Source organism: Oncorhynchus masou, chromosome 3, assembly GCF_036934945.1.
Source record: "Oncorhynchus masou masou isolate Uvic2021 chromosome 3, UVic_Omas_1.1, whole genome shotgun sequence".
Lineage (NCBI taxonomy): Eukaryota > Metazoa > Chordata > Actinopteri > Salmoniformes > Salmonidae > Oncorhynchus > Oncorhynchus masou.
Window position 1 is genome coordinate 24,465,594 of NC_088214.1, and position 25,647 is coordinate 24,491,240.

General features: G+C 41.4%; 1 protein-coding gene across 1 annotated transcript in view; it reads right to left on the reverse strand.

The window, feature by feature from the left end:
* Positions 1–688: 688 nt before the first annotated feature.
* The window catches only part of LOC135513185 (tetratricopeptide repeat protein 39C-like), a 28,918-nt gene continuing 3,959 nt past the window's right edge, over positions 689–25,647 (reverse strand). Inside the window, exons 2-14 of the mRNA XM_064935980.1 lie at positions 12,337–12,385; positions 11,540–11,668; positions 9,561–9,672; positions 8,936–9,311; positions 6,535–6,703; positions 6,236–6,329; positions 6,026–6,133; positions 5,685–5,794; positions 4,618–4,741; positions 4,308–4,405; positions 4,074–4,178; positions 3,907–3,945; positions 689–1,960 (exon numbers count right to left, since the gene is read on the reverse strand). Of these exons, the coding sequence (XP_064792052.1) occupies positions 1,868–1,960; positions 3,907–3,945; positions 4,074–4,178; positions 4,308–4,405; positions 4,618–4,741; positions 5,685–5,794; positions 6,026–6,133; positions 6,236–6,329; positions 6,535–6,703; positions 8,936–9,311; positions 9,561–9,672; positions 11,540–11,668; positions 12,337–12,385 (1,606 nt within the window). The 3' untranslated portion in view covers positions 689–1,867. The remainder of the gene's footprint in view (positions 1,961–3,906; positions 3,946–4,073; positions 4,179–4,307; positions 4,406–4,617; positions 4,742–5,684; positions 5,795–6,025; positions 6,134–6,235; positions 6,330–6,534; positions 6,704–8,935; positions 9,312–9,560; positions 9,673–11,539; positions 11,669–12,336; positions 12,386–25,647) is intronic.

Here is a 25,647-nt window from a genome sequence, read left to right on the forward strand (position 1 = left end):
TAAATCCAACCGTGATAGAATTATAATTGATTGACCCGTTTTGATAAACAATAACAACAACAAGCAGCATGACAGCTGATGAGAAAAAGTCACTTAGAATTCAGGGCCACAAAAGGCTCTCATTGTTTCATAAGATCATCAATAGGCATGCTTGGTTTCTCTGCGAAACAATGCAAAGTGATTAGGTCAATAATCAAATGTATTGAAGTGTTCCATGCATCAGACGACTGTGGTCTACTAGAATTCAAGCACAGAATAGCCTACCGTCTCTGAAGGCCGCTGTGAAGGCAGGAATAGTTTCTGGTTGATACTTGACCACAGCCTTGCTCATTCCCTCAATCAAATCCTTGAATCCCGTCGGAATATTCAACACTCTACGCGGATGAGGCATTTAACTGCTAATGAGTTACCAGTTGTTTTGAACGAGGCATATCAGATAGGTTACCTGCCAAGTTATCATATTTCTACATCACTTTTGGCAAGGGTTGATTTAACTTTCAACGGTAAAGCATCGGAAGGCCTGCCTGAACACCACAGTCAATCATTATTTCAAAACTAATTAAAATGTATTGCTTCAGTTCTTTTAAAGCCTGTTAGTGAATAAAAATATATACAAAAAAAAATCACTAACTGCCAAAGAACTAAGCTACAGATGAAAACTAGCCAACTGGCCAAATCTGCCATTTACAGAAATGTTAATTGAGATGTACTGTCCCTAACAAATAAATAAATCATGAGACTACATGCATCTTAAAACACATTATGGAAATAAAATGGCCATAGATTTAAGAGATGTATTGTTTTAACACATGATCTTATACATAAAAAACAAAAAAAACACAGCAACAAAGGAAAACCAGTCTCCAGCAAATACAAGTACAGCAGAGTGTAGATGTTATACACATAAGTGAGTGCAAAAAGGACAATGTAATTTAGCTAGTACCATATCTATAGTATTAAAGTATATTTACAGTGATATGAATAGGGGTTTTCCCTTTCAATATCAATAGACTTGTTATTAAAACCAGTAAAAACATTTTTTTTAATTGTAACAACGTTGTAACATGTTTGAGGAAATCTGCTTATATTACCATCTTTAATGGATTCACAATGTCTATAACCTAAGGTGACTAAAGGGTTGGCATCAATTTACAGTGACAATGGCCAGGTGATGAGTAGCAGCATAGGGATTGTGCATTCAGATTGTTTACTACTGTAAGAGCAACAGGACTTTGAGGTCATCTGGCAGAAACCTAGACAGTAGGGTTTCGATGGCACAAGTTCACTGCTTTATAATGAAGTGTCATACACAATTGCATACACCGTTTTCAATCAGAACCCTTTCATATCTTATGGGAGAAAGATATTATTGTACTATTCACATTTTAGCCATTTAGCAGACACTCGTATCCAAAGCGACATACAGGAGAAATTGGGTTAATGCCTTGCTCAAGGGCATGTCGACAGATGTTTCACCTAGTCGGCTCAGGGACCTTTCAGTTACTGGCCCAACACTCTTAACCATTAGACCACCTGCTGTCTCACTGACAGATTCACCCCCAATATATTTTTCCTTGGTAAAAAGAGTTACATTTGCCTGCCAGCAGCAACTACTGTACATATTTGATCTGGTTGAAACACACGATTACACTCCAGTAGTCTGCACTATCCCTCCAGGAGATTTACTCTAAACTACGCATTACAAACTTGATGGCACATTCATCATACAAACATAAGTCAACTGAAACAAACACATTGCAGTGAACCATCACAGTGAAGATCAAGATGGCATCTGGAGTTATTTCCAGATCCTTCTACCCTCAACGCAGAGCTAGGGTGGATGTATGGTGGAGGAATGGGGCAGTAGTCACGGTGGGGCCACCTCCTTCCTCATGGGAGCCAGAGCTGAGTGGATGCGTACATGGAGCCTGTTCTCAAAGTCATAGCCAGCAAAGTCATCCTGTAGAAACAAACACAGATTACTACATCATATAACATCCTCAAAAGGGCACATACTGGTAAGGAAATATTCCAAATCAAAGTTTATTTGTCCCGTGCGCCGAATACAACAGGTGTAAACCTTACAGTGAAATGCTGACTTACAGGCTCTAACCAATAGTGCAAAAAAGGTATTAGGTGAACAATAGGTAAGTAAAAAAAACTACAGTAAAAAGACAGGCTATATACAGTAGAGAGGCTTTATACAGTAGCGAGGCTACATACAGACACCGGTTAGTCAGGCTGATTGAGGTAGTATGTACATGTAGATATGGTTAAAGTGACTATGCATATATGATGGACAGAGAGTAGCAGTAGTGTAAAAGGGGTTTGGTGGGTGGCGGGACACAATGCAAATAGCCCGGTTAGCCAATGAGGCAGTATGTACATGAGTGTATAGTTAAAGTGACTATGCTAATATGATAGAGTAGCAGCAGTGTAAAAAGAGGGTTTTGGGGGGGGGGGACAATGCAAATAGTCCGGGTCGCCATTTGATTACCTGTTCAGGAGTGTTACGGCTTGGGGGTAAAAACTGTTGAGAAGCCTTTTTGTCCTAGACTTGGCACTCCGGTACCGCTTGCCATGCAGTAGTAGAGAGAACAGTCAGTGGCTGGGGTCTTTGACAATTTTTAGGGCCTTCCCCTGACACCTCCTGTTGTAGAGGTCCTGGATGGCAGGCAGCTTAGCCTCAGTGATGTACTGGGCCGTACGCACTACCCTCTGTAGTGCCTTGCGGTCAGAGGCCGAGAATTGCCGTACCAGGCACCGATGCTCTCGATGTTGCAGCTGTAGAACCTTTTGAGGATCTCAGGTCCCATGCCAAATCTTTTTAGTTTTCTGAGGGGGAGTAGGCTTTGTCGTGCCCTCTTCACGACTGTCGTGGTGTGTTTGGACCATTCTAGTTTGTTGTTGATATGGACACCGAGGAACTTGGAAGCTCTCAACCTGCTCCACTACAGCCCCGTCGATGAGAATGGGGGAGTGCTTGGTCCTCCTTTTCCTGTAGTCCACAATCATCTCCTTAGTCTTGGCTACGTTGAGGGATACGTTGTTATTCTGGCACCACCCGGCCAGGTCTCTGACCTCTTCCCCATAGGCTGTCTCGTCGTTGTCTGTGATCACTGTTGTGTCGTCTGCAAACCTAATGGTGTTGGAGTCGTGCCTGGCCATGCAGTCATGGGTGAACAGGGAGTACAGGAGGGGACTGAGCACACACCCCTTTGGAGCTCCAGTGTTGAGGATCAGCGTGGCAGATGTGTTGCTACCTACCCTCACCACCTGGTGGCTGCCCATCAGAAAGTCCAGGATCCAGTTGCAGAGGGAGGTGTTTAGTCCCAGGAGACTTAGCTTAGTGATGAGCTTTGAGGGTTCTATGGTGTTGAACGCTGAGCTGTAGTCAATGAATAGCATTCTCACATAAGTGTTCCTTTTGTACAGATGGGAAAGGGCAGTGTGGAGTGCAATAGAGATTGCATCATCTGTGGAACTGTTTGGGCGGTATGCAAATTGGAGTGGGTCTAGGTTTTCTGGGATAATGGTGTTGATGTGAACCATTACTTTCTAAGCACTTCATGGCTACGGACGTGAGTGCTATGGTCTATAGTCATTTAGGCAGGTTGCCTTTGTGTTCTTGGGCACAGGGACTATGGTGGTCTGCTTGAAACATGTTGATATTACAGACTCAGACAGGGACATGTTGAGCATGTCAGTGAAGACACCTGCCAGTTGGTCAGCGTCTGGCCCCGCAGCCTTGTGTATGTTGACCTGTTTAACGGTCTTACTCACGTCGGCTACGTAAATCATTTCAAATGCATATCATGAATGCCAGTCCCACATCATTCCAGATACTATAACTGACAACTACAAGTTCCAAAAATACACTATAGGTGGAAGAAAGTTCTACTGTACCTTGGCCTGAAGCATCAGAGCTCTGCCCTTCGCTTCAGACTGAGCAGAGAAGAAAACCACAATCAGATATACTCAATCAACTACTGTATTTAACATATACTTTCTCTCCTCCGGGTTGACACATTGCACAATACAATATAGCAACACACTGTATACACTGAGCTTACCTCAGGGCTGTCCAGTAAAACACAGCCCAACTCGTAGCAGGAGTAGGGCTGCACATAGGAGTTGTTCTGACGACCCACCTCATCTCCGGCAGCCAGATGGAAGCACTGCAATGTTCAATGACACATAATGAAGAGTAGTAAACATTCACTATTCTCATTACACTAATATTTGCAGATACATATGATGTGTGTACTTTGTTTTCAATACATATCAATGGGGTGGTGAGACAGAACCTCAATGGCGTCTTTTATTTTGCCGAGACATCTGTGTATGTCACCAAGAAGCAGGTTTTTCAGGCCAGCAATTGAGACGTCATCTAGTTCCTGCAGAACTAAGGAGACAGACAACCCACGGAGTTTGCACATTCACAGGAATGCACTTTCATGGCACCACAACATCTCACATAAATTGTTCTGTGTGTGTGTGCGGTCCTTCACAACCAAAAGAGAATAGTCTATAATTGATTTGTGTTGCAAACATGGTAGTTGGGACTGGGAGTTTGATCATGTGTAGTTTGTCGATGTATGTTCTCACACTGTGTACCTTGGCTCATGATCTGTAGCTTAGAGGTGCAGCAGTTCGGCAGAGCTTTCCACAGGTAAAGTACCTCGATCACAGCCAGGACACACAGCTCTCTGGATGGGGGGTGTTTCCTTAGCCTCTCCGCCTGCACACACACTACCATCTCAGTCATGAAGACAAATCCTGCCTACCACATAATCAACTGCCAATTTTCATCCATATAATGACTTCAGATCACCTTGAAACTGTACAATGAAAAATATTACGTTTAGGGGCACTTAGAAATGTCCTTGTTTTTGAAAGAAAATCACTTTTTTGTCTATTAAAATAACATAAAATTGACCAGAAATACAGTGTAGACATTGTTAATGTTGTAAATGACTATTGTAGCTGGAAACGGCTGATTCTTTATGCAATATCTACATAGGTGTACAGAGGCCCATTGTCATCAACCATCCCTCCTGTGTTCCAATGGCACGTTGTGTTAGCTAATACAAGTTTATCATTTTAAAAATGTATCATTAGAAAACCCTTTTGCAATTATGTTATTCCATCTGAAAATTTCTCACATGAAAAGCCTTCATTTCTCAGAACAAGAATAGACTGACGAGTTCAGAAGAAGGTTCTATGCTTCTGGCCATTTTGAGCCTGTAATCAAACCCACAAATGCTGATGCTCCAGATACTCAACTCGTCTAAAGGAGGCCAGTTGTATTGCTTCTTTAAATCAGCGCAACAGTTTTCAGCTGTGATAACATAATTGCAAAAGGGTTTTCCAATGATCAATTAGCCTTTTAAAATGATAAACTTGGATCAGCTAACACAACATTGGAACACAGGAATGATGGTTGCTGATAATGGGCCTCTGTACGCCTATGTAGATATTCCATCTAAAAATCTGCTGTTTCCAGCTACAATAGTCATTTACAACATTAACAATTTCTACACTGTATTTCTGATCAATTTGATGTTCTTTTAAAATGGACAAAAAAATGAGCTTTAAAAAACAAGGACATTTCTAAGTGACCCCAAACTTTTGAACAGTAGTATAGATCTATAGAAATGTGCTGTTGCCAGTCCCACATTCACCCTCTTCATAGAGAACTGTTCTATCTGATTGTTCTTCCGTTTCAGAAGCGTATGCACATCCTTGAAGACAGCGGCAGCCCCCTCCAGATCTCCTGATGCTCCCTGGGACACTATAGTGGACCACAGAGACAAGGCCCAGGGGTTAGAATCTGCAGGGTACCTCAACGCTAACATATTACCGTTATCAGGGGATGTATGCCATTATCGCTAATAGGCTCAGAAGCTTGTCATTCAGCTGAATTAGCATTCCCAGTACTTATTTTACCTTTGAAAAGAATGAAAACAAGAGGATGTTCTAACCTCAACACCAATTGAGTGACCTCTAACCTTTGCCCTCTCACCTCCAGTTAGGTAGGCGTAGTAGCACTGGGACCAGCGTGACTCAGTTGCCAGACGCTGAAAGGCCCTGTAGGCGTCACTGTACCTCAGCTCGATCATACTGCACCACCCTGAGAAGAGCAGAGAGAATGGACTGTCACTCAGAAACAACAAGGCAATGGAGAGCATTAGTTAGAGATGATGTTGAAGTGAAGAGGGATAAAAGTGTGTACCTATTTCATACAAACACACATGCTGGATCTCCCTCTGGTCTGTAGCCAGCTCCAAGGCATTTTGGAAGGACATCAAGGCACTGTTGATCTGGCACTGGAAGTGGAGAGGAGAGAGGGGGAAGAAGACCAACACACTACAACCACAGTCCTAGACACAGGTTACCTTGTGTTGTTATTTATACTCATTTCTTGGCAGGGTACACTATAGCACAAAAATAACTTAAGAGGTACAACCTGAACGCCTCTTAAGTTATTTTTAAATATGTTTTCCCTCTACTGAACATGACCCAGGTCATTACCTCCAGGCGCTGCACCCTGCCCTTGAAGAACAAGAAGAGGGAGGAGTTAGGGTATACAGGCTCCTTCCTCTGGAGGATAGCCTTAGCCTCCATCAGGCCGGCCTGTGTGTCTGAGCCGTCCAGGGCAAAAAAGGGTTGCACTACCGTATAGTACCACAAGAGGGCCAACCTGCCACAGGGAGACAGAAATCCTCGTTATTGGGAAAGGGAAAGGACGATTCCTAGTTGAACAACTGAATGCCTTCAACTGAAATGTGTCTTACGCATTTAACCCAACCCCTCAGCTTGAGGATTTGATCCAGCAACCTTTCGGTTACTGGCCCAACATGACAACAGTGACCACGTTTACATGCGCACAGTATTCTGGATAGTACCTCATATCCCACTTAAGGGATAGTTCGGGATAAGCGGTTTCCAGGCACCTTTGATATCCCGCTCACAAGTGTCCATGAATAAACATTCTCATTTAAGTTCATATGGGTTAAATGGAATGTACCCAAAACATGGACACTGACTGTAGGCCTATTACATCTCACATGTAGAGTAATATAATATTAATTCCTGCAGAAGTATGCATTTCTTGGAGTAAAATTATACAAATGTTGTTTTTTATCTTAGGAACAGGAGTGGAGAAATTTGATTTCTTTCAGCATCTCTTGAGAAAATGCAAATGTATTGTGTTAATGTTATGCAAGCAGATAGTATTTCAACCACATAACATATGCAACCAAGACAAACTCAAGTCTTATCAGAAATGTTTAATCGTTTTCTCAGCTTTTCATTTCCTTAAAACCGGTCAAGCTGATGACATTTTGCACAGGACCAATCTGTCCACTGTGTTGGAGTTACTGTTCCACCCGAACTCGAGAATAAACATAGTAATCTAGTTAACATGGTAAAGTACTAATGCATTCATTCTTTCTATCAAATGCTAGAAATTCTGGTGAGAACTACTTTATTTAGTCTTCTCAGGCAACAAGTTATGACAAGAGAAGCTGCATGTCAGCGCGAACTATAAGTAGAACGTTGTCTAAATTAGGGGTGAATGTAGCCAGTAGTCTGTATGGTCCAGTACGGTGTATCAGCAAATAAATGATTATGGAATTATTGAACTGCGCAGGTAGCCTACTTTTTGAAGAGATTTGTTTGACAATCAGATGAAAACACACAAACGTATCCCGTCTAAGATCAGGATATCCCAGCCATCTTATCTGGGTTTCTCATAACCGCTATAAACTTTTTGGGTTATTGTAAACGGGATATGATATTTATATGCTCCAACTCAAAAACAGAATACTTGAGTATCCAACATAATAATTGGATATTGGTGTGCATGTAAATGTGTTCATGAGAGTTTTACTGGTGAATATCAGCATTCAGAGGGTCAGTCAAGAAACCAAGACATATCACATCTGTCGGTAAACATACGACTGATTTCAAGTTGAAAAGCTTGCTACCAAACTCAGCAGATAAGTCGGCAGCTAACAGTCAAAAATCGGCAGAATCAACCGTTACATGCAGCTTCGATGTGAAAGCAACTGCACTTGAATGTCCAAGACAAATTTTCCTTCAGGCAAAATAAAGTTAATCTTATCTTAAAATGTTGAACATGTGTACTCAATTTTTCTAATATGATTTAACTAGGCAAGTCAGATAAGAACAAATTCTTATTTACAACGACGGCCTACCCCCCCGGCCAAACCCTAACCCGGATGACGCTGGGCCAATTGTGCGCTGCCCTATGGTACTCCCAATCACGACCGATTGTGATACAGCCTAGAATCAAACCAGGGTCTGTAGTGACGCCTCGAGCACTGAGATGCAGTGTCTTAGACCGATGCGCCAATCGGGAGCCCCTCCTCCTAAAATAATCTTTGTTTTCTGCAAAGGCATTGATGGGAGGCATCAGTTTAACCAGGGGCTCGGGTCAGCTCCTCTCCATTATTACAGCAGTTTACATTTTAGTCATTTTGCAGACGCTCTTATCCAGAGCAAATTACGGTTCAGTGCCTTGCTCAAGGGCACAGACAGATGTTTCACCTCGTCAACTCAGAGATTTGAAGCAGCAACTTTTCAGTTACTGGCCCAACGCTCTTAACCACTAGGCTACCTGCCGCCCTTCATCTTGGCCTGACTAATGGGTTTCAGGCCTGTTAAAGGCTGTAGTTGCCTTACAAATGGCACCCAATTCCCTGCATAGTACACTATTGATGTCAAAAAAGTAGTGCACTATATAGGGAATAGGATGCCATTTGGGAGGCAGAATGTGTGGTCTGGCGTCTGCTGTGGATGTGTCGGCAGAATCAGTCATCACAGTCAGAAAAAGTCTAAATAAACCAAGACAAAAAAATGCATTTTGACACCCAATGTCCCTGTTGTCAGTAGTGGTACCCCTACTCACGTAGCTAGGGGGGCCTTCATGTCCTTACTTTCACTGGCATACGTAAGGGCGGACAGCCCCTGGTGGCGGTCGCCAGGGAAACCCAGAAGGTTGACGATCTTCAGCAGGTGTGGCGGTACCATGGAGATGCAAAGGTGGAACAGGCCGTAGCCAAAACTGACCGAGCCCTTGAGCCTCTCCAGGGCCTCCGGGCTCACCCCATTGGTCATCTGGGTTGGGGGCGTGGCGTGGTTGCGGTTGGCCTGTTCAGTGGATGGAGACCCTTGCTGGTCGGAGGACCTCCTCTTGCTGCAATCCTGCAGCTGGCTGATGTCGCTATAACACTTGTTGTACATCTTCCAGGCTTTGCGGAGGATCCAGCCTCCTCTGATGTATGCTGGGTGGGTTTGGGAGAGGGGAAGTCCATGTGAAATAACACACATAAACCAGGACGTTTGAGTCCTGAGAGACATGGTCTACATACCAATGTGCATTATAGAATACAACTTATTGGACATGCATTATAAATCAGTATGCAAGAGCGGCTATTGAAATAACACAGTGCAGCCAATCAGTCAAATACATATGGTTCATCAGTCAGCTATAAGTCTACATGTAGGTCAAGGTAGAAGTGATGAGGTCTCACATGAGAGTTCCTGTTTGATGAAAGAGAGGACAGCGAGGTACACCTGGCAGTCTGCCACAATGATCTGTCTCTGGAGACGGTCTACTATTGCCACCCCTGACCTCTGGGAGTCCTGGAGGAAGGCAAAACACAGTGAGCACAGTGACATCTATAGATGTCAACATCCAAGTTTTAGAGCAAGGCCAAATACGCATGTCAGTAAACATTGCCAATGTTATATACAGTTGAAGTCGGAAGTTTACATAGGTTGGAGTCATTAAAACTTGTTTTTTAACCACTCTACAAATGTCTTGTTAACAAACTATAGTTTTGGCAAGTCGGTTAGGACATCTACTTTTTGCATGACACAAGTAATTTTTCCAACAATTGTTTACAGAGATTATTTCACTTATACTGCATCACAATTCCAGTGGGTCAGAAGTTTACATAGACCAAGTTGACTGTGCCTTTAAACAGCTTGGAAAATTCCAGAAAATGACGTAATGGTTCATCCTTGGGAGCAATTTCCAAATGCCTGAAGGTACCACGTTCATCTGTACAAACAATAGTACGCAAGTATAAACACCATGGGACCACACAGCTGTCATACTGCTCAGGAAGGAGACGCATTCTGTCTCCTAGAGATGAACGTACTTTGATGCAAAAAGTGAAAATCAATCCCAGAACAGCAGCAAAGGACAATGTGAAGATGCTGGAGGAAACACAAAAATATCTATATCCACGGTAAAACGAGTCCACAGCAAGGAAGAAGCCACTGCCTCAAAACCCCCATAAAAAAGCTAGACTATGGTTTGCAACTGCACATGGGGACAAAGATCGTACTTTTTGGAGAAATGTCCTCTGGTCAGATGAACCAAAAATGGAACTGTTTGGCCATAATGATCATCGTTATGTTTGGAGGAAAAAGGGGGAGGCTTGCAAGCCAATGAACACCATCCCAACCGTGAAGCATGGGGTGGCAGCATCATGTTGTGGGGGTGCTTTGCTGCAGGAGGGACTGGTGCACTTCACAAAATAGATGGCATCATGAGGGAGGAAGCAACATCTCAAAACATCAGTCAGGAAGTTAAAGCTTGGTCGCAAATAGGTCTTCCAAATGGACAATGAACCCAAGCATACTTCCAAAGTTGTGGCAAAATGGCTTAAGTCAAGGTATTGGACTGGCCATCACAAAGCCCTGACCTCAATCCCATAAAACATTTGTGGGCAGAACTGAAAAAGCATTTGCGAGCAAGGAGGCCTACAAACCTGACTCAGTTACACCAGCTCTGTCAGGAGGAATGGGCCAAAATTCATCCAACTTACTGTGGGAAGCTTGTGGAAGGCTACCCGAAACATTTGACCCACTTTCAACAATTCTGAAAGCAATGCAACCAAATACTCATTGAGTATATGTAAACTTCTGACCCACTGGGAATGTGATGAAAGAAATTAAAGCTGAAATAAATCATTCTCTCTATTATTCTGACATTTCACATTCTAAAAATAAAGTGGTGATTCTAACTGACCTGAGACAGGGAATTTTACGAGGATTAAATATCAGGAATTGTGAAAAACTGAGTTTAAATGTATTTGGCTAAGGTGTATGTAAACTTCAACTGTGTGTGTGTGGGCGCATTTATTTAATATATATATATATAACTATTTCCAGGAATGTGTGTGTGTTTAAAAAAAAAATATATATATATATATTTTTTTTTTTAAACACACACACACATTCCTGGAAATAGTTAGCAAGCTAGCTTGGGTGCTTGACTACCGTTGTGAGGTCAGAACACTCAGATCAACCCTACTCCTCGGCCAGTGTGTCCAGTGTGCACTCTGAACACTCAGAGAGTGAAACACTCAGTTTACGAACGAACAATCTGACAACCCTATCGTGTGAATTTAGATGTGCTGTGTGAGGTGCTATGCAGTCAATAGGTATGAGCTCCTTGGAGGTTCTTTGGGTGTGTGTGTGTGTATTGCACTTCACCCACACTCCTCCTGATCTTTTTTTTGATGGTCTCTATGACCCCAGTGTTGTCGCTCTCACACAGTCTCTCAGTAGCTCGGAGGTCATCAAAGGCCATCTGCATCTTCTCCTCCTCAAACGTCATCATGGCATTCTACACACACAGCCACAATCACAGTACCAGTCAGTCAGGGCCTTTCTCTGAGAGTAATACACAAAGCATAGCGGTCATCTCATTCGTCATGATATCATCCTGTAGCAGTCATATTGTTTGAATAGAAACAGATCCTATCAGCAGCTACATAAAACAATACAAAGCCCAGCTAGACAACCAACTATATGAGTCATGGACTTCCCAGAGTAATATTTCATCCAAATATTTTCAGAGATGTGCACAAATTCATTTTTTCCCCCAGTCAGTTCTCTAGCCCACAGTGAGCCAATTATATCAAGTTGGTGAATCATTGATGATTCAGTATGTGGTCCAGCAGCAGGGGATGCACAGTAGGACTACTGATCAGGATATCCCTAGTGTGCTATTATCTGTGTGACCTTCTGATGTACAGATTGGCTGAATAAATAGATGCTTTTTGACTAGGTCTATGTTTGAGATAGAGATGTCCTGTCAAAAGCCAACAACTGAACACGTTGGCATTCAATAAAAAAAAAAAACATACAATACAGCATCCGTAATACATCGATATCTCTTCCTGATTCCTAACTCCTATGGTCTGCATTGCAGAAGTATCAAATAAGAATAGCAGTGATACAGTAAATCAGTACGAGATGTTGACCTCCTCTGTCCTCTCCACCACTACTCACCAGAAAGCTGACAAAACTGGCTCCGAAACTCATCAGTGGACTGTGGGTCCTGGAAGAGAGATGGAGAAACAGAGATACAGTGCCTTGCGAAAGTATTCGGCCCCCTTGAACTTTGCGACCTTTTGCCACATTTCAGGCTTCAAACAAAGATATAAAACTGTATTTTTTTGTGAAGAATCAACAACAAGTGGGACACAATCATGAAGTGGAACGGCATTTATTGGATATTTCAAACTTTAACAAATCAAAAACTGAAAAATTGGGCGTGCAAAATTATTCAGCCCCCTTAAGGTAATACTTTGTAGCGCCACCTTTTGCTGCGATTACAGCTGTAAGTCGCTTGGGGTATGTCTCTATCAGTTTTGCACATCGAGAGACTGAAATTTTTTCCCATTCCTCCTTGCAAAACAGCTCGAGCTCAGTGAGGTTGGATGGAGAGCATTTGTGAACAGCAGTTTTCAGTTCTTTTCACAGATTATCGATTGGATTCAGGTCTGGACTTTGACTTGGCCATTCTAACACCTGGATATGTTTATTTTTGAACCATTCCATTGTAGATTTTGCTTTATGTTTTGGATCAGTCTTGTTGGAAGACAAATCTCCGTCCCAGTCTCAGGTCTTTTGCAGACTCCATCAGGTTCTCTTCCAGAATGGTCCTGTATTTGGCTCCATCCATCTCCCCATCAATTTTAACCATCTTCTCTGTCCCTGCTGAAGAAAAGCAGGCCCAAACCATGATGCTGCCACCACCATGTTTGACAGTGGGGATGGTGTGGTCAGGGTGATGAACTGTGTTGCTTTTACGCCAAACATAACGTTTTGCATTGTTGCCAAAAAGTTCAATTTTGGTTTCATCTGACCAGAGCACCTTCTTCCACATGTTTGGTGTGTCTCCCAGGTGGCTTGTGGCAAACTTTAAACGACACTTTTTATGGATATCTTGAAGAAATGGCTTTCTTGCCACTCCAGATTTGTACAATATACGACTGATTGTTGTCCTATGGACAGTCTCCCACCTCAGCTGTAGATCTCTGCAGTTCATCCAGAGTGATCATGGGCCTCTTGGCTGCATCTCTGATCAGTCTTCTCCTTGTATGAGCTGAAAGTTTAGAGGGACGGCCAGGTCTTGGTAGATTTGCAGTGGTCTGATACTCCTTCCATTTCAATATTATCGCTTGCACAGTGCATCATTAGTCATCTAGGTCAACATTGGATCATTCAGAGATCATCACTGAACTTCTGGAGAGAGTTTGCTGCACTGAAAGTAAAGGGGCTGAATAATTCTGCACGCCCAATTTTTCAGTTTTTGATTTGTTAAAAAAAGTTTGAAATATCCAATAAATGTTGTTCCACTTCATGATTGTGTCCCACTTGTTGATTCTTCACAAAAAAATACAGTTTTATATCTTTTTGTTTGAAGCCTGAAATGTGGCAAAAGGTCGCAAAGTTCAAGGGGGCCGAATACGTTCGTAAGGCACTGTAGATAATCTGAAAGATGTGGGGGTTTGGTAAAGGAATTTCAAGGCACAAGGCAATGTCTCTTAAATTTAGAGGTCAGAAAAATGTCTTCAGAACTAAATATAAAAGTGTTGATATTAGTTGAAATGGGTCTGTCAACATTTTCTTTTGATGCATTTCTAATACCTTTTAAGACTTTCTGGTAGATGTTTTTTAAGGCCCATTTTCTACATTTTTGACCAGAAATCAAAGCCATTGCTTATTCCTAATTTTTAGGATGGAAAATGGTTGAAAATGTATTTATGCCTCAATTTCTCAAACACGTATACTCTTAGCTTTTCTTTTGACAGCTGGCATACTCCTATGAACTTCATGTTGGTGCTCATGGATCCTTTTACATTGAAATGACCAGGAGACTTTAAAAGGCGTGAGTCACTCAAAAGCAAGTACTTAAGAAATTTGATTTGTACTCCAAGATAACATGTCATAATAGTTGCATTCATTTCTCAAAGTCTGGAAGGTTATTATTTCCAAGAATGTAGTTGGCTAGATTCAATCCATGTTATGTTTTAATTTTGAAGCCTGCAGTATAGAAATATGGGATGAGGGAGGTGAACAGAAGTTTGATCAGTCTGGATTTTGTCTACAGTGGTCTACTTTCAGTTCCCTCCATCTCTTATGATGTACAGTTCACAGTGTGTCGTTCTCTCTGGAGCTCTGAGCTCAATGTAATTAGTGAGAGAGGTGACATTTAAGAAATCAGCAGGAGACAAGGCTGTGTGTGTGTGTGTGTGTGTGTGTCTAACTAAGCCTGCTGTGTGTAATCTGTAATCACAATTACTTTCACTGATTGGCACTTCACCTGCTGCCTGTGTAGCCTAGTTACAGTACATTGCCTAATACTATTGCCTATCAAGTTTTAGAACAATGCTATATTTATTATACAGTTGAGTTCTAATACATTGGCACCCTTCAACATTTTAAAAATGATTCACTACTTCCTTTTAAAATAATTTGAAATTAAAAACTTGTTTAGTGTTCACACATGCATTTGATTGCTGTGCTGTTGTAAATCAATCAAAACTGAAATTCACCTCAAATTAAAAATAAATACATGTTCTGGACTAAATAATTCAGAAGAATTCAAATTAATTTGGTTGGTTGGAGGCAGGCGATTCTCGTTTATTGTGTAATTTCGCTCACCTTAAATTGCAGGTACTGACAGGGTAAACATGTCCATTGAACCAGTTTGGAAATAGAAAACAGAACCTGGCACTCAATTGTAAAGTGCAAAGGCTGCCAATATATTAGAGCACAACTGGAAGTCACTTATAATTCCAACGCAAGGCCTTTCATAGTGAGACAAGAACACCGACTTAGGCCTAATCACGCTGTAGATCTAGGTATGGACAGGGATGACAATTATTAGGTTGCCGATGATATTTGAGGAGTGAGGTGGTACTAGCAAGTCACGTGAACAGCAACTTGTTTCCTCTCAGAGTGTAACCTTAGTGAATTAAAGAACTTTCAATGACTGACATGAATGTTCGTGGCCTGCTTGCATAGCAGCTAACCACTGCTAACTCAGATGCAATTCTCCCAACTGGTTTGTGATCTTGGCTAAAAAGCAAGTATGAAGACGTTATTTGATAAAGTACAGATGTACAGAAAAAAAAGTAATTAAACTATCCTTCTAATATACAGTGGACTATGAAATGATACACGGGCTGAGGTGCAGACTGTAAGCTTTCATTTTATGGGTATTTTCATTCATATTGGGTACACCGTTTAGAAATGACACCTCTTTTGTACATAGTCCAACAATTTTAGGGGACCAAAAGAATTGGGACAAATTCACTTCTGTGTATTAAAGTATAGTATTTGGTCCCAAATTCCTACAGTAGCACGCAATAGATTACATCAAGCTATTGACTTTACAAACTTGGATTCATTTGTTGTTTGTTTTGGTTGTGTTTCAGATTATTTTGTGCTCAATCGAAATGAATGGGAAATAATGTAGTGTGTCATTTTGGAATCACTTTTATTGGAAATAAAAATAGGATGTTTCTATACACTTCTACATGAATGTAGATGCTACCATGACTATGGATAGTCCTGAATGAATCATGAATAATGATGAGTGAAAAATGTACACGCACAAATATCATACCCACAAGACATGCTGACCTCTCACCATTACAATAAGATGAGAGGTTAGCATGTCTTCGGGGTATTATATCTGTGCATCTATTTCTCTCTCATCATTAGGGTTGCACATTTTGGGGAATATTCAGAGGTGGAAACTTTCCGTGGGAATTAACGGGAATATATGCAAATTAATATTAATACCATTTAAATGTAATGTTTTTGTTGCATTGGAAATATTTACCGTATCATATGGAGACAGAAACATAAACCTTTTCACTTATAAGTAGACAATTGCAAATTATTAAATCCTTCCAATAGAAATAAAAACAATTTAGTTATGAATTTAACTTTAAATAAGAGTTGACTCTTCACATGGGATGATTTCACTGAACAACAAAAGAAAGGGAATATTGAAGGATCCATCGCATCTCCCGAAAAACCTTTTCAACATATATCTGCAAAATGATAGGAAGACAACTAAAGCCAGAGTGTCTAGACTATCAGGCTTCCATGTCTTATCCCTGGACCTCCTCAATGTCCACCTCTTGATCATCAGACTGAGGCCTCATCTTCACTCACTTTCCAACCGTGTTGAGGATGGCTTGTTGTCAAGCTCAAAATGTCCACTTACTTTTCAACCATTGTATTGGTCAATGGGAAAGAGCTGATGAGATATGATGGCACGACTGCCATACTGCATCTCCATCCCAAAACCCTTGCTTGGAAGTGTACTTCGCCAGACGGCCAAGGTGGCGAGACATGGTAGTGATGACACCATAGGCCTTGCTGATCGCTGCACCAGACAGTATGCTCTTGCCAACATACTTTGGGTCCAACATGTATGCTGCGTCGTGTATGGGCTTCAGGCAGAAGTCTTCATGCTTTTTTATGTATTTCAGAACTGCAGTTTCCTCTGCTTGGAGCAACAGTGAAGTGGGCAGGGTAGTACGGATTCTGAACAGAATCTGAACATCAGACAGGATGGCATTGTCTCCCTCAATCCGTGCAATGGCTACTGTTATAGGTTTCAGAAGTTTCAGGCTGCTTACCACGCTCTCCCAAAATACATAATCCAGGAGGATCCTCTTGATGGGGCTGTCCATATAGGCAGACTGTGATATGGCCATTTCTTGGAGAGACTCCTTCTCCTCCAGGAGACTGTCAAACATGATGCCAACAGCACCCCAACAGGTGTTGCTGGACAGCTTCAATGTGGTGCTCTTATTCTTCTCACTTTGCTTGGTGAGGTAGATTGCTGCTATAACTTGATGACCCTTCAAATACCTAACCATTTCCTTGGCTCTCTTTGTAGAGTGTATCCATTGTTTTCAGTGCCATGATGTCCTTGAGGAGCATATTCAATGCATGAGCAGCACAGCCAATGGAGTGAGGGTAGGACTCCACTTTAGACCAAGCAGCTTTCATGTTTGCAGCTTTGTCTGTCACCAGTGCAAATACCTTCTGTCGTCCAAGGTCATTGAGGACTGCCTTCAGCTCATCTGCAATGTAGAGACCGATGTGTCTGTTGTCCCTTGTGTCTGTTCTTGTAGAACACTGGAGGAGGGGTGGAAATTAGAGGTCGACCGATCATGATTTTTCAACGCCGATACTGATTATTGGAGGACAAAAAAAGCCGATACAGATTAAATTGGACGATTAATATTTTATTTATATATTTATTTGCAATAATGACAATTACAACAATACTGAATGAACACTTATTTTAACTTAATATAATACATCAATCAAATCAATTTAGCCTCAAATAAATAATGAAATATGTTCAATTTGGTTTAAATAATGCAAATACAAAAGTGTTGGAGAAGAAAGTAAAAGTGCAATATGTGCCATGTAAAAAAGCTAACTCAGAACATATGAAAGCTGGTTGTTCCATTTGACATGACTCGTCAATATTTCCAGGAAAGACGTTTTAGGTTGTAGTTATTATAGAACTATTTCTCTCTATACCATTTGTATTTCGTATACCTTTGACTATTGGATCTTCTTATAGGCACTATAGTATTGCCAGTATAACAGTATAGCTTCCGTCCCTCTCCTCGCCCCTACCTGGGCTCGACCGAGGGACACATCGACAACAGCCACCCTCGAAGCATCGTTACCCATCGCTCCACAAAAGCCGGAGCCCTTGCAGAGCAAGGGGAACAACTACTTCAAGGTCTCAGAGCGAGTGACATCACCGCTATTAGCGCGCACTCTGCTAACTAGCTAGCCATTTCACATCGGTTTCACCAGCCTAATCTTGGAAGTTGTTAGGCTTGAAGTCATAAACAACTCAATGCTTGAAGCACAGCAAAGAGCTGCTGGCAAATGCAGAAAAGTGCTGTTTGAATGAATGCTTACGAGCCTGCTGTTGCCTACCACCGCTCAGTGAGACTGCTCTATCAAATATCAAATCATAGACTTAATTATAACACAATAACACAGAAATACGAGCTTTAGGTCATAAATATGGTCAAATCCGGAAACTATCATTTAAAAAACAAAACGTTTATCTTTCAGTGAAATACAGAACTGTTCTGTATTTTATCTAACGGGTGGCATCCCTAAGTTTAAATATTGCTGTTACATTGCACAACCTTCAATGTTATGTCATAATTACGTACAATTTTGGCAAATTAATTACGGTCTTTGTTAGAAAGAAATGGTCTTCACACAGTTCGCAACGAGCTAGGCGGCCCAAACTGCTGCATATACCCTGACTCTGCTTGCACGGAACGCAAGAGAAGAGACAATTCTCCTAGTTAAAATAAATTCATGTTAGCAGGCAATATTAAACTAAATGTATATTTTTAAATCTGCATACTTTTGTATTGATTTTAAAGAAAGGCATTGATGTTTATGGTTAGGTACACATTGGTGCAACGACAATGATTTTTTCACGAATGCGCTTGTTAAATCACCACCTGTTTGGCGAAGTAGGCTATGATTCGATGAGAAATTAACAGGCATCGCATCAATTATATCCCACGCAGGACAAGCTAGATAAAATAGTAATATCATCAACCATGTGTAGTTAGCATAATCACTAGTTAAGATTTTTTTTACAAGATAAGTTTAATGCTAGCTAGCAACTTACCTTAGCTTCTTGCTGCACTCGCGTAACAGGTAGTCAGCCTGCCACGCAGTCTCCTCGTGGAGTGCAATGTAATCGGGCACAATCGGGGTCCAAAAATGCCGATTACCGATTGTTATGAAACCTTGAAATCGGCCCTAATTAAATCAGCCATTCCGATGAAATCGGTCAACCTCTAGTGGAGATGTAGTTAATTATTCCGTGCTCACAAACATTCGACCAACCATCAGAGATTATTTCAATACTGTCTGCTTTCTCTGTAATTTGCTTGACCTTCACTTGAACTCTGTATCCAGCAAATGAGTAGATAAAGCATGTCTGGTTGGAGTGGTGCATGCTGGGCAAAGATTTTTTTAAACCTTTATTTAACCAGGTAGGCTAGTTGAGAACAAGCTCTCATTTGCAACTGCGACCTGGCCAAGATAAAGCGTAGCAATTCAACACATACAACAACACAGAGTTACACATGGAATAAACAAAACATAGTCAATAATACAGTAGAACAAAAGAAAACAAAAAGTCTATATACAGTGCAAAATGAGGTAAGATAACGAAATAAATAGGCCATAGTGGCAAAGTAATTACAACATAGCAGTTAAACACTGGAATGGTAGATCGGCAGAAGATGAATGTGCAGATAGAGATACTGGGGTGCAAAGGAGCAAAATAAATAAATAAATAAATACCAGTATGGGGATGAGGTAGGTAGATGGGCTGTTCACAGATGGGCTATGTACAGGTGCAGTGATCTGTACGCTGCTCTGACAGCTGGTGCTTAAAGCTAGTGAGGGAGATGTGAGTCTCCAGCTTCAGAGATTTTTGCAATTCATTCCAGTCATGGGCAGCAGAGAACTGGAAGGAAAGATGACCAAAGGAGGAATTGGCTTTGGGGGTGACCAGTGAGATATACCTGCTGGAGTGCGTGCTACGAGTGGGTGCTGCTATGGTGACTAGTGAGCTGAGATAAGGCGGTGCTTTACCTAGCAGAGACTTGTAGACTTGTATGAAGCGAGGGCCAGCCAACGAGAGCTTACAGGTCGCAATGGTGGGTAGTGTATGGGGCTTTGGTGACAAAACGGATGGCACTGTGATAGACTGCATCCAGTTTGTTGAGTAGAGTGTTGGAGGCTATTTTATAGATGACATCACCGAAGTCAAGGATCGGTAGGATGGTCAGTTTTACGAGGGTATTTGGCATTCAGAAACATTCAAAAATCTCTTTCAATACACATTGCCTGTTGCATGCACAGCTTGAGCAAGACATTCATCAGCATCTCTGACTAAGTTCCTCCATTGAGTCAAAAAAACTTCTGATTCCAGGAGGACCGTGAGCTGTTGCTATCGATAATGTGTCTGATTCATCCTTTTAACCTCAAATAGAACTATAGGGACTTTTGTAAGAGGTTGCTTGTTGTGAGCGCTGAGGGAACTTTATGCATTTGGCCAGATGAATCTGCATCTTTGTTGCATTCTTCACATATGATTTGGCACAGTATTTGCAAATCTACAAAGCTTTTCCTTCTACATGAGCCACAGTGAAATGTCTCCACACATCAGATAGTGCCTGTGGCATTTTCTTGTAAAGATTAGAATAAAAGGATATATATATATATATAAATGTTTTCAAAGAAACATGTATGGAAACAGGTGAATGAACACTCCTCAGTTAGCAGGCTCAAGCAAGCCAAAACCCACATGGTAGCAAAAACTAACTAGCAGAAATTGTTAACAAGTTAGAAATTATTTAAACTAGGGATGCACAATATAAAAATCGGTGAACATGTCTAGTTTAATATTGATGTGCAAAATCGATGTCAAAGCTATTTCAGCAAGACAACTCCAAGGCGAAATCCATTAAAGCCAAGATAATGGAATTCATTGCCCTTGACCATCAACTGTTCTCTGTCGTGGGTGATGTTGGCTTTCGCCGACTGTACCGGTACACTAACAAGTGAGCTATTTTTCAGATGTTGCCCTACCGGAATTACACAGTAGTAGCGTCACTGCTATTAGCTTCATGACATACATACTATGGAACGCCGTTTCGGTCTTTGCATGTTATAAAAGACACAGCAGCACTGTCAATGCTGTACAAAAAATATGTCTGCAAACAAGTAAACACCGGCCACGAACGATGTGTTTACAATACCGCGTTGGTAATAAAGCATCATTTTGTTCGGCCGCAACTTCTGGGGTAGCTAGCTTTAGCTTGGTACCTAGCTAGCACCAATACAACCAGCCTGAAAACAATGACCAGTAGAAAATGCAGTCATTTTCATTATTCTTAGCAATGATTTAGGAATCCTTGTGAATAAGTATTAGCTAGGTTGCCACTTGTTGTTCGCTTATTGAAATTTAACTTCAGTTCATGAAAATAAATAGCTAGCCAGCTACTTAACCCTGTTGCCCAAAGCTAATCTTAATAGCAGCCAGCTAGCTTCAACTGGCTAATGAGACTCAACCGCACCGGGTTGTGTTGTGAAGCTAGCCACAATAAGATGTAGGCACAATAGTGGAATTAGAGGTTTGCTTTGAAATAAAAGTTTGTCATTGACAGTGATGCAAATGAATAAATAGTAGAATTATGACATACTTTTATTTTGAAGGCTAACCGCAAAGTCCACTATTGTGGCCAGCTTCACATAGATAGTTCTTATTTGATTAATGGGTGGTCGGACCCGTCTTACACATTAGGGTTATTTTAGATGAGGACACCTAGCTATATAGCTAGCTAACTATAGCTACAGAAATGTTTGCAATGTTTTTGAAGAAGAACATTGGCTAGCTCATGGATGCAAATAGCATTTTTTCATGACCAGAACTGTAGGTGCGCGAGACAACTTTATTTTTTGTATTATTTTTTTTGCATTTTGCAATTAAGATCATTCAAAACAAAAGTGAAAAGATATTAGACAACAATAGGACAAAGTGACAGTAACAGACGAGCGTAACAAAAAATAAAATAATTATATATACAAACATACAATAAAAAAATTTATACTGAGACATTGGATCATATGGTTAACTGTCGTAGGCTACATATTATACATTACGTGTGAAACATTATGTGAGGATTATATAGAGATTCAATCAATGTGATGTGGGGGGAGATTCTCCATATAGTCAATAAAAGGTTGCCAAATTCTGCAAAATGTCTAACTTATTGCTCAAGCAGTGTGATTTTCTCAGTGGGATACAACTATTAACTTCCCATAGCCACATTGCAACTGGCAGGGAGGAATCCAATTTCCATTTCAAGGCAATACATTTCTTGGCAATCGCTAGCAATATTTCTGTTAGCTTTATAGTATGGCTTTGCCTAAGATTGGTGTTAGACAGACCTCCGGGTCTAAAGGGAATGCAACCCCGTGAATTGAGGATATGGTATCGCATACCCCCTGCCAGAAACCGTGTAGTTTTGAACACTGCCAAGTGGAATGGAGGAATGTTCCTTCATCTGAGCCACATCTAAAACATAGGGAGGAGATATCTGATTGAACTTGTGCAGTCTAGATGGGGTGATATAGAGCTGATGGAGGAAATTAAACTGGATCAGTCTGTATCTGGAGTTCAATGTGGATGTAACACAATCCCTGCATAGGTCACTCCATAGATCCTCATCAAGATCAATACCCAGATCTTTCGCCCATCTAAGTCGGGGTTTATCTAGCTCAGGCAGTGTTAGTCCTGACAGAGGAGCATCGTAAACACGGGAAATGGTCTTGAACAGTGGTTGGTCTGCGTGGCAGAGTTGTTCAATAGGTGACATCTTAGGTCCCTTGAGTCACCCTAATAAAGTTTCATAGTTGTAGGTAGCTAAAGAAGTCCCTGTTAGGCAAGTGGTATTTCTGTTTCAGCTGATCAAAAGACATAAGAACTCCCTCGTAACAATGTTCCAGAAAAGTGATCCCCTTATCAGACCATGGTCTAAAGTTACTATTCTAGAAAAACATAGGGATCAATCTATTGTTTCATAAAGGGGTTTTAGGGGAAAGGAATCCCCCTCGTCCGAACAGCTCATGTAGTTTGCACCATGCCAGGATAGAATGTATGATTAAAGGGTTGTCTGTGATGGTTTTTATAGATTTTCTGTCCCATTTGTAAAACAATTCTGCCCCAGTGTCATCATTTAACTCAAGCTTTTCAATGTTCAACCATGAGGGAGAGGGACCATTGTCAAACCTCAGCCAGAAACCTAGACTGTGCAGCCCAGTAGTACATTCTAAAATTGTGGAGGTTTAAGCCCCCTTGACTGTAATCAATGGTCAGTTTATCCAGGCCAACCCTAGGGGTTTTGCCGTGCCAGATAAACCGTCTGTCTGGTCAAGCTTGTCGAGAGAGGAAAAGAATGCTGCAGGAACAGGGATAGGGAGAGATTGAAACAAATATAGAAATCTGGACAGGACATTCATTTTAATTACATTGATTCTACCCAGTAGAGTGAGAGGTAAGTCCATCCATTTACAAAGGTCACCCACCACCTTTTGCAACAAACTGGGCAGATTGGGTTTAGAGAGTTTGTTCAGATTACCATCCGCCATTATGCCCAAATATGTGAAGCCCATAGGCAACCATCTAAAAGGAAACTTGTGCTTGATGGTATGATGGTCAAAGACAGACAACGGTAAGATTTCGCTTTTATCAAAATTGACCTTATATCCAGAGAAAGAAATAACTATAACACTGTAGTAGGATCTGCAAGTGAGAGAGGGAGTGTTCTGGGTTTGTTAGAAATAAGATAAGGTCGTCCGCAAAGAGTGATCATTTATGGGTATGGGGGCCCACCACAAAGCCATGTATGTCAGGGCATGTTCTAATAGCCTCAGCCAACGGGCCGATGGCGAGGGCAAAGAGGTGGGGGTTAATTGGGCAACCTTGTCTGTTCCCCCTATAAAGAGGGAAAGAGGAGGAAGTAATCCCATTGGTAGCAATCCTAGCTTTAGGAGATTTGTAGAGTGATTTTATCAAATTTACAAACACGGTACCTAAACCAAACTTTTACAAGATGCGAAAGAGGTATGGCCATTCAACCCTAACAAAGGCCTTTTCAGCGTCGAGGGAGACTGCGACACGAGGTATTTTGTTTTTGTTAGCAAGGTGAATTATATCAAAGAACCTTCTGAGATTATTAGGGGACAATCTATTCATTATGAAGCCAGTCTGATCTGGGTTGACCAACAGGGGAAGACATGACTCCGGTCTCTTCGATAGCATCTTGGTGACCTGTTTACAATCTGTGTTAAGGAGAGAGATTGGTCTATAGGAGGCGCACTTTAGCGGGTTTTTCCCTTTCTTGTGGATTACAGTAATCACTGCTTGAGAGAAAGACTCTGGAAAGCAGTTGTCTTCCCTGGCTTTTTTAAGTACAGTGCCTTGCGAAAGTATTCGCCCCCTTGAACTTTGTGACCTTTTGCCACATTTCAGGCTTCAAACATAAAGATATAAAACTGTATTTTTTTGTGAAGAATCAACAACAAGTGGGACACAATCATGAAGTGGAACGACATTTATTGGATATTTCAAACTTTTTTAACAAATCAAAAACTGAAAAATTGGGCGTGCAAAATTATTCAGCCCCCTTAAGTTAATACTTTGTAGCGCCACCTTTTGCTGCGATTACAGCTGTAAGTCGCTTGGGGTATGTCTCTATCAGTTTTGCACATCGAGAGATTGAATTTTTTTCCCATTCCTCCTTGCAAAACAGCTCAAGCTCAGTGAGGTTGGATGGAGAGCATTTGTGAACAGCAGTTTTCAGTTCATTCCACAGATTCTCGATTGGATTCAGGTCTGGACTTTGACTTGGCCATTCTAACACCTGGATATGTTTATTTTTGAACCATTCCTTCCATTGTAGATTTTGCTTTATGTTTTGGATCATTGTCTTGTTGGAAGACAAATTTCCGTCCCAGTCTCAGGTCTTTTGCAGAATCCATCAGGTTCTCTTCCAGAATGGTCCTGTATTTGGCTCCATCTTCCCATCAATTTTAACCATCTTCCCTGTCCCTGCTGAAGAAAAGCAGGCCCAAACCATGATGCTGCCACCACCATGTTTGACAGTGGGGATGGTGTGTTCAGAGTGATGAGCTGTGTTGCTTTTACGCCAAACATAACGTTTTGCATTGTTGCCAAAAAGTTCAATTTTGGTTTCATCTGACCAGAGCACCTTCTTCCACATGTTTGGTGTGTCTCCCAGGTGGCTTGTGGCAAACTTTAAATGACACTTTTTATGGATATCTTGAAGAAATGGCTTTCTTCTTGCCATTCTTCCATAAAGGCCAGATTTGTGCAATATACGACTGATTGTTGTCCTATGGACAGAGTCTCCCACCTCAGCTGTAGATCTCTGCAGTTCATCCAGAGTGATCATGGGCCTCTTGGCTGCATCTCTGATCAGTCTTCTCCTTGTATGAGCTGAAAGTTTAGAGGGACGGCCAGGTCTTGGTAGATTTGCAGTGGTCTGATACTCCTTCCATTTCAATATTATTACATTTACATTTACATTTAAGTCATTTAGCAGACGCTCTTATCCAGAGCGACTTACAAATTGGTGAATTCACCTTCTGACATCCAGTGGAACAGCCACTTTACAATAGTGCATCTAAATCATTTAA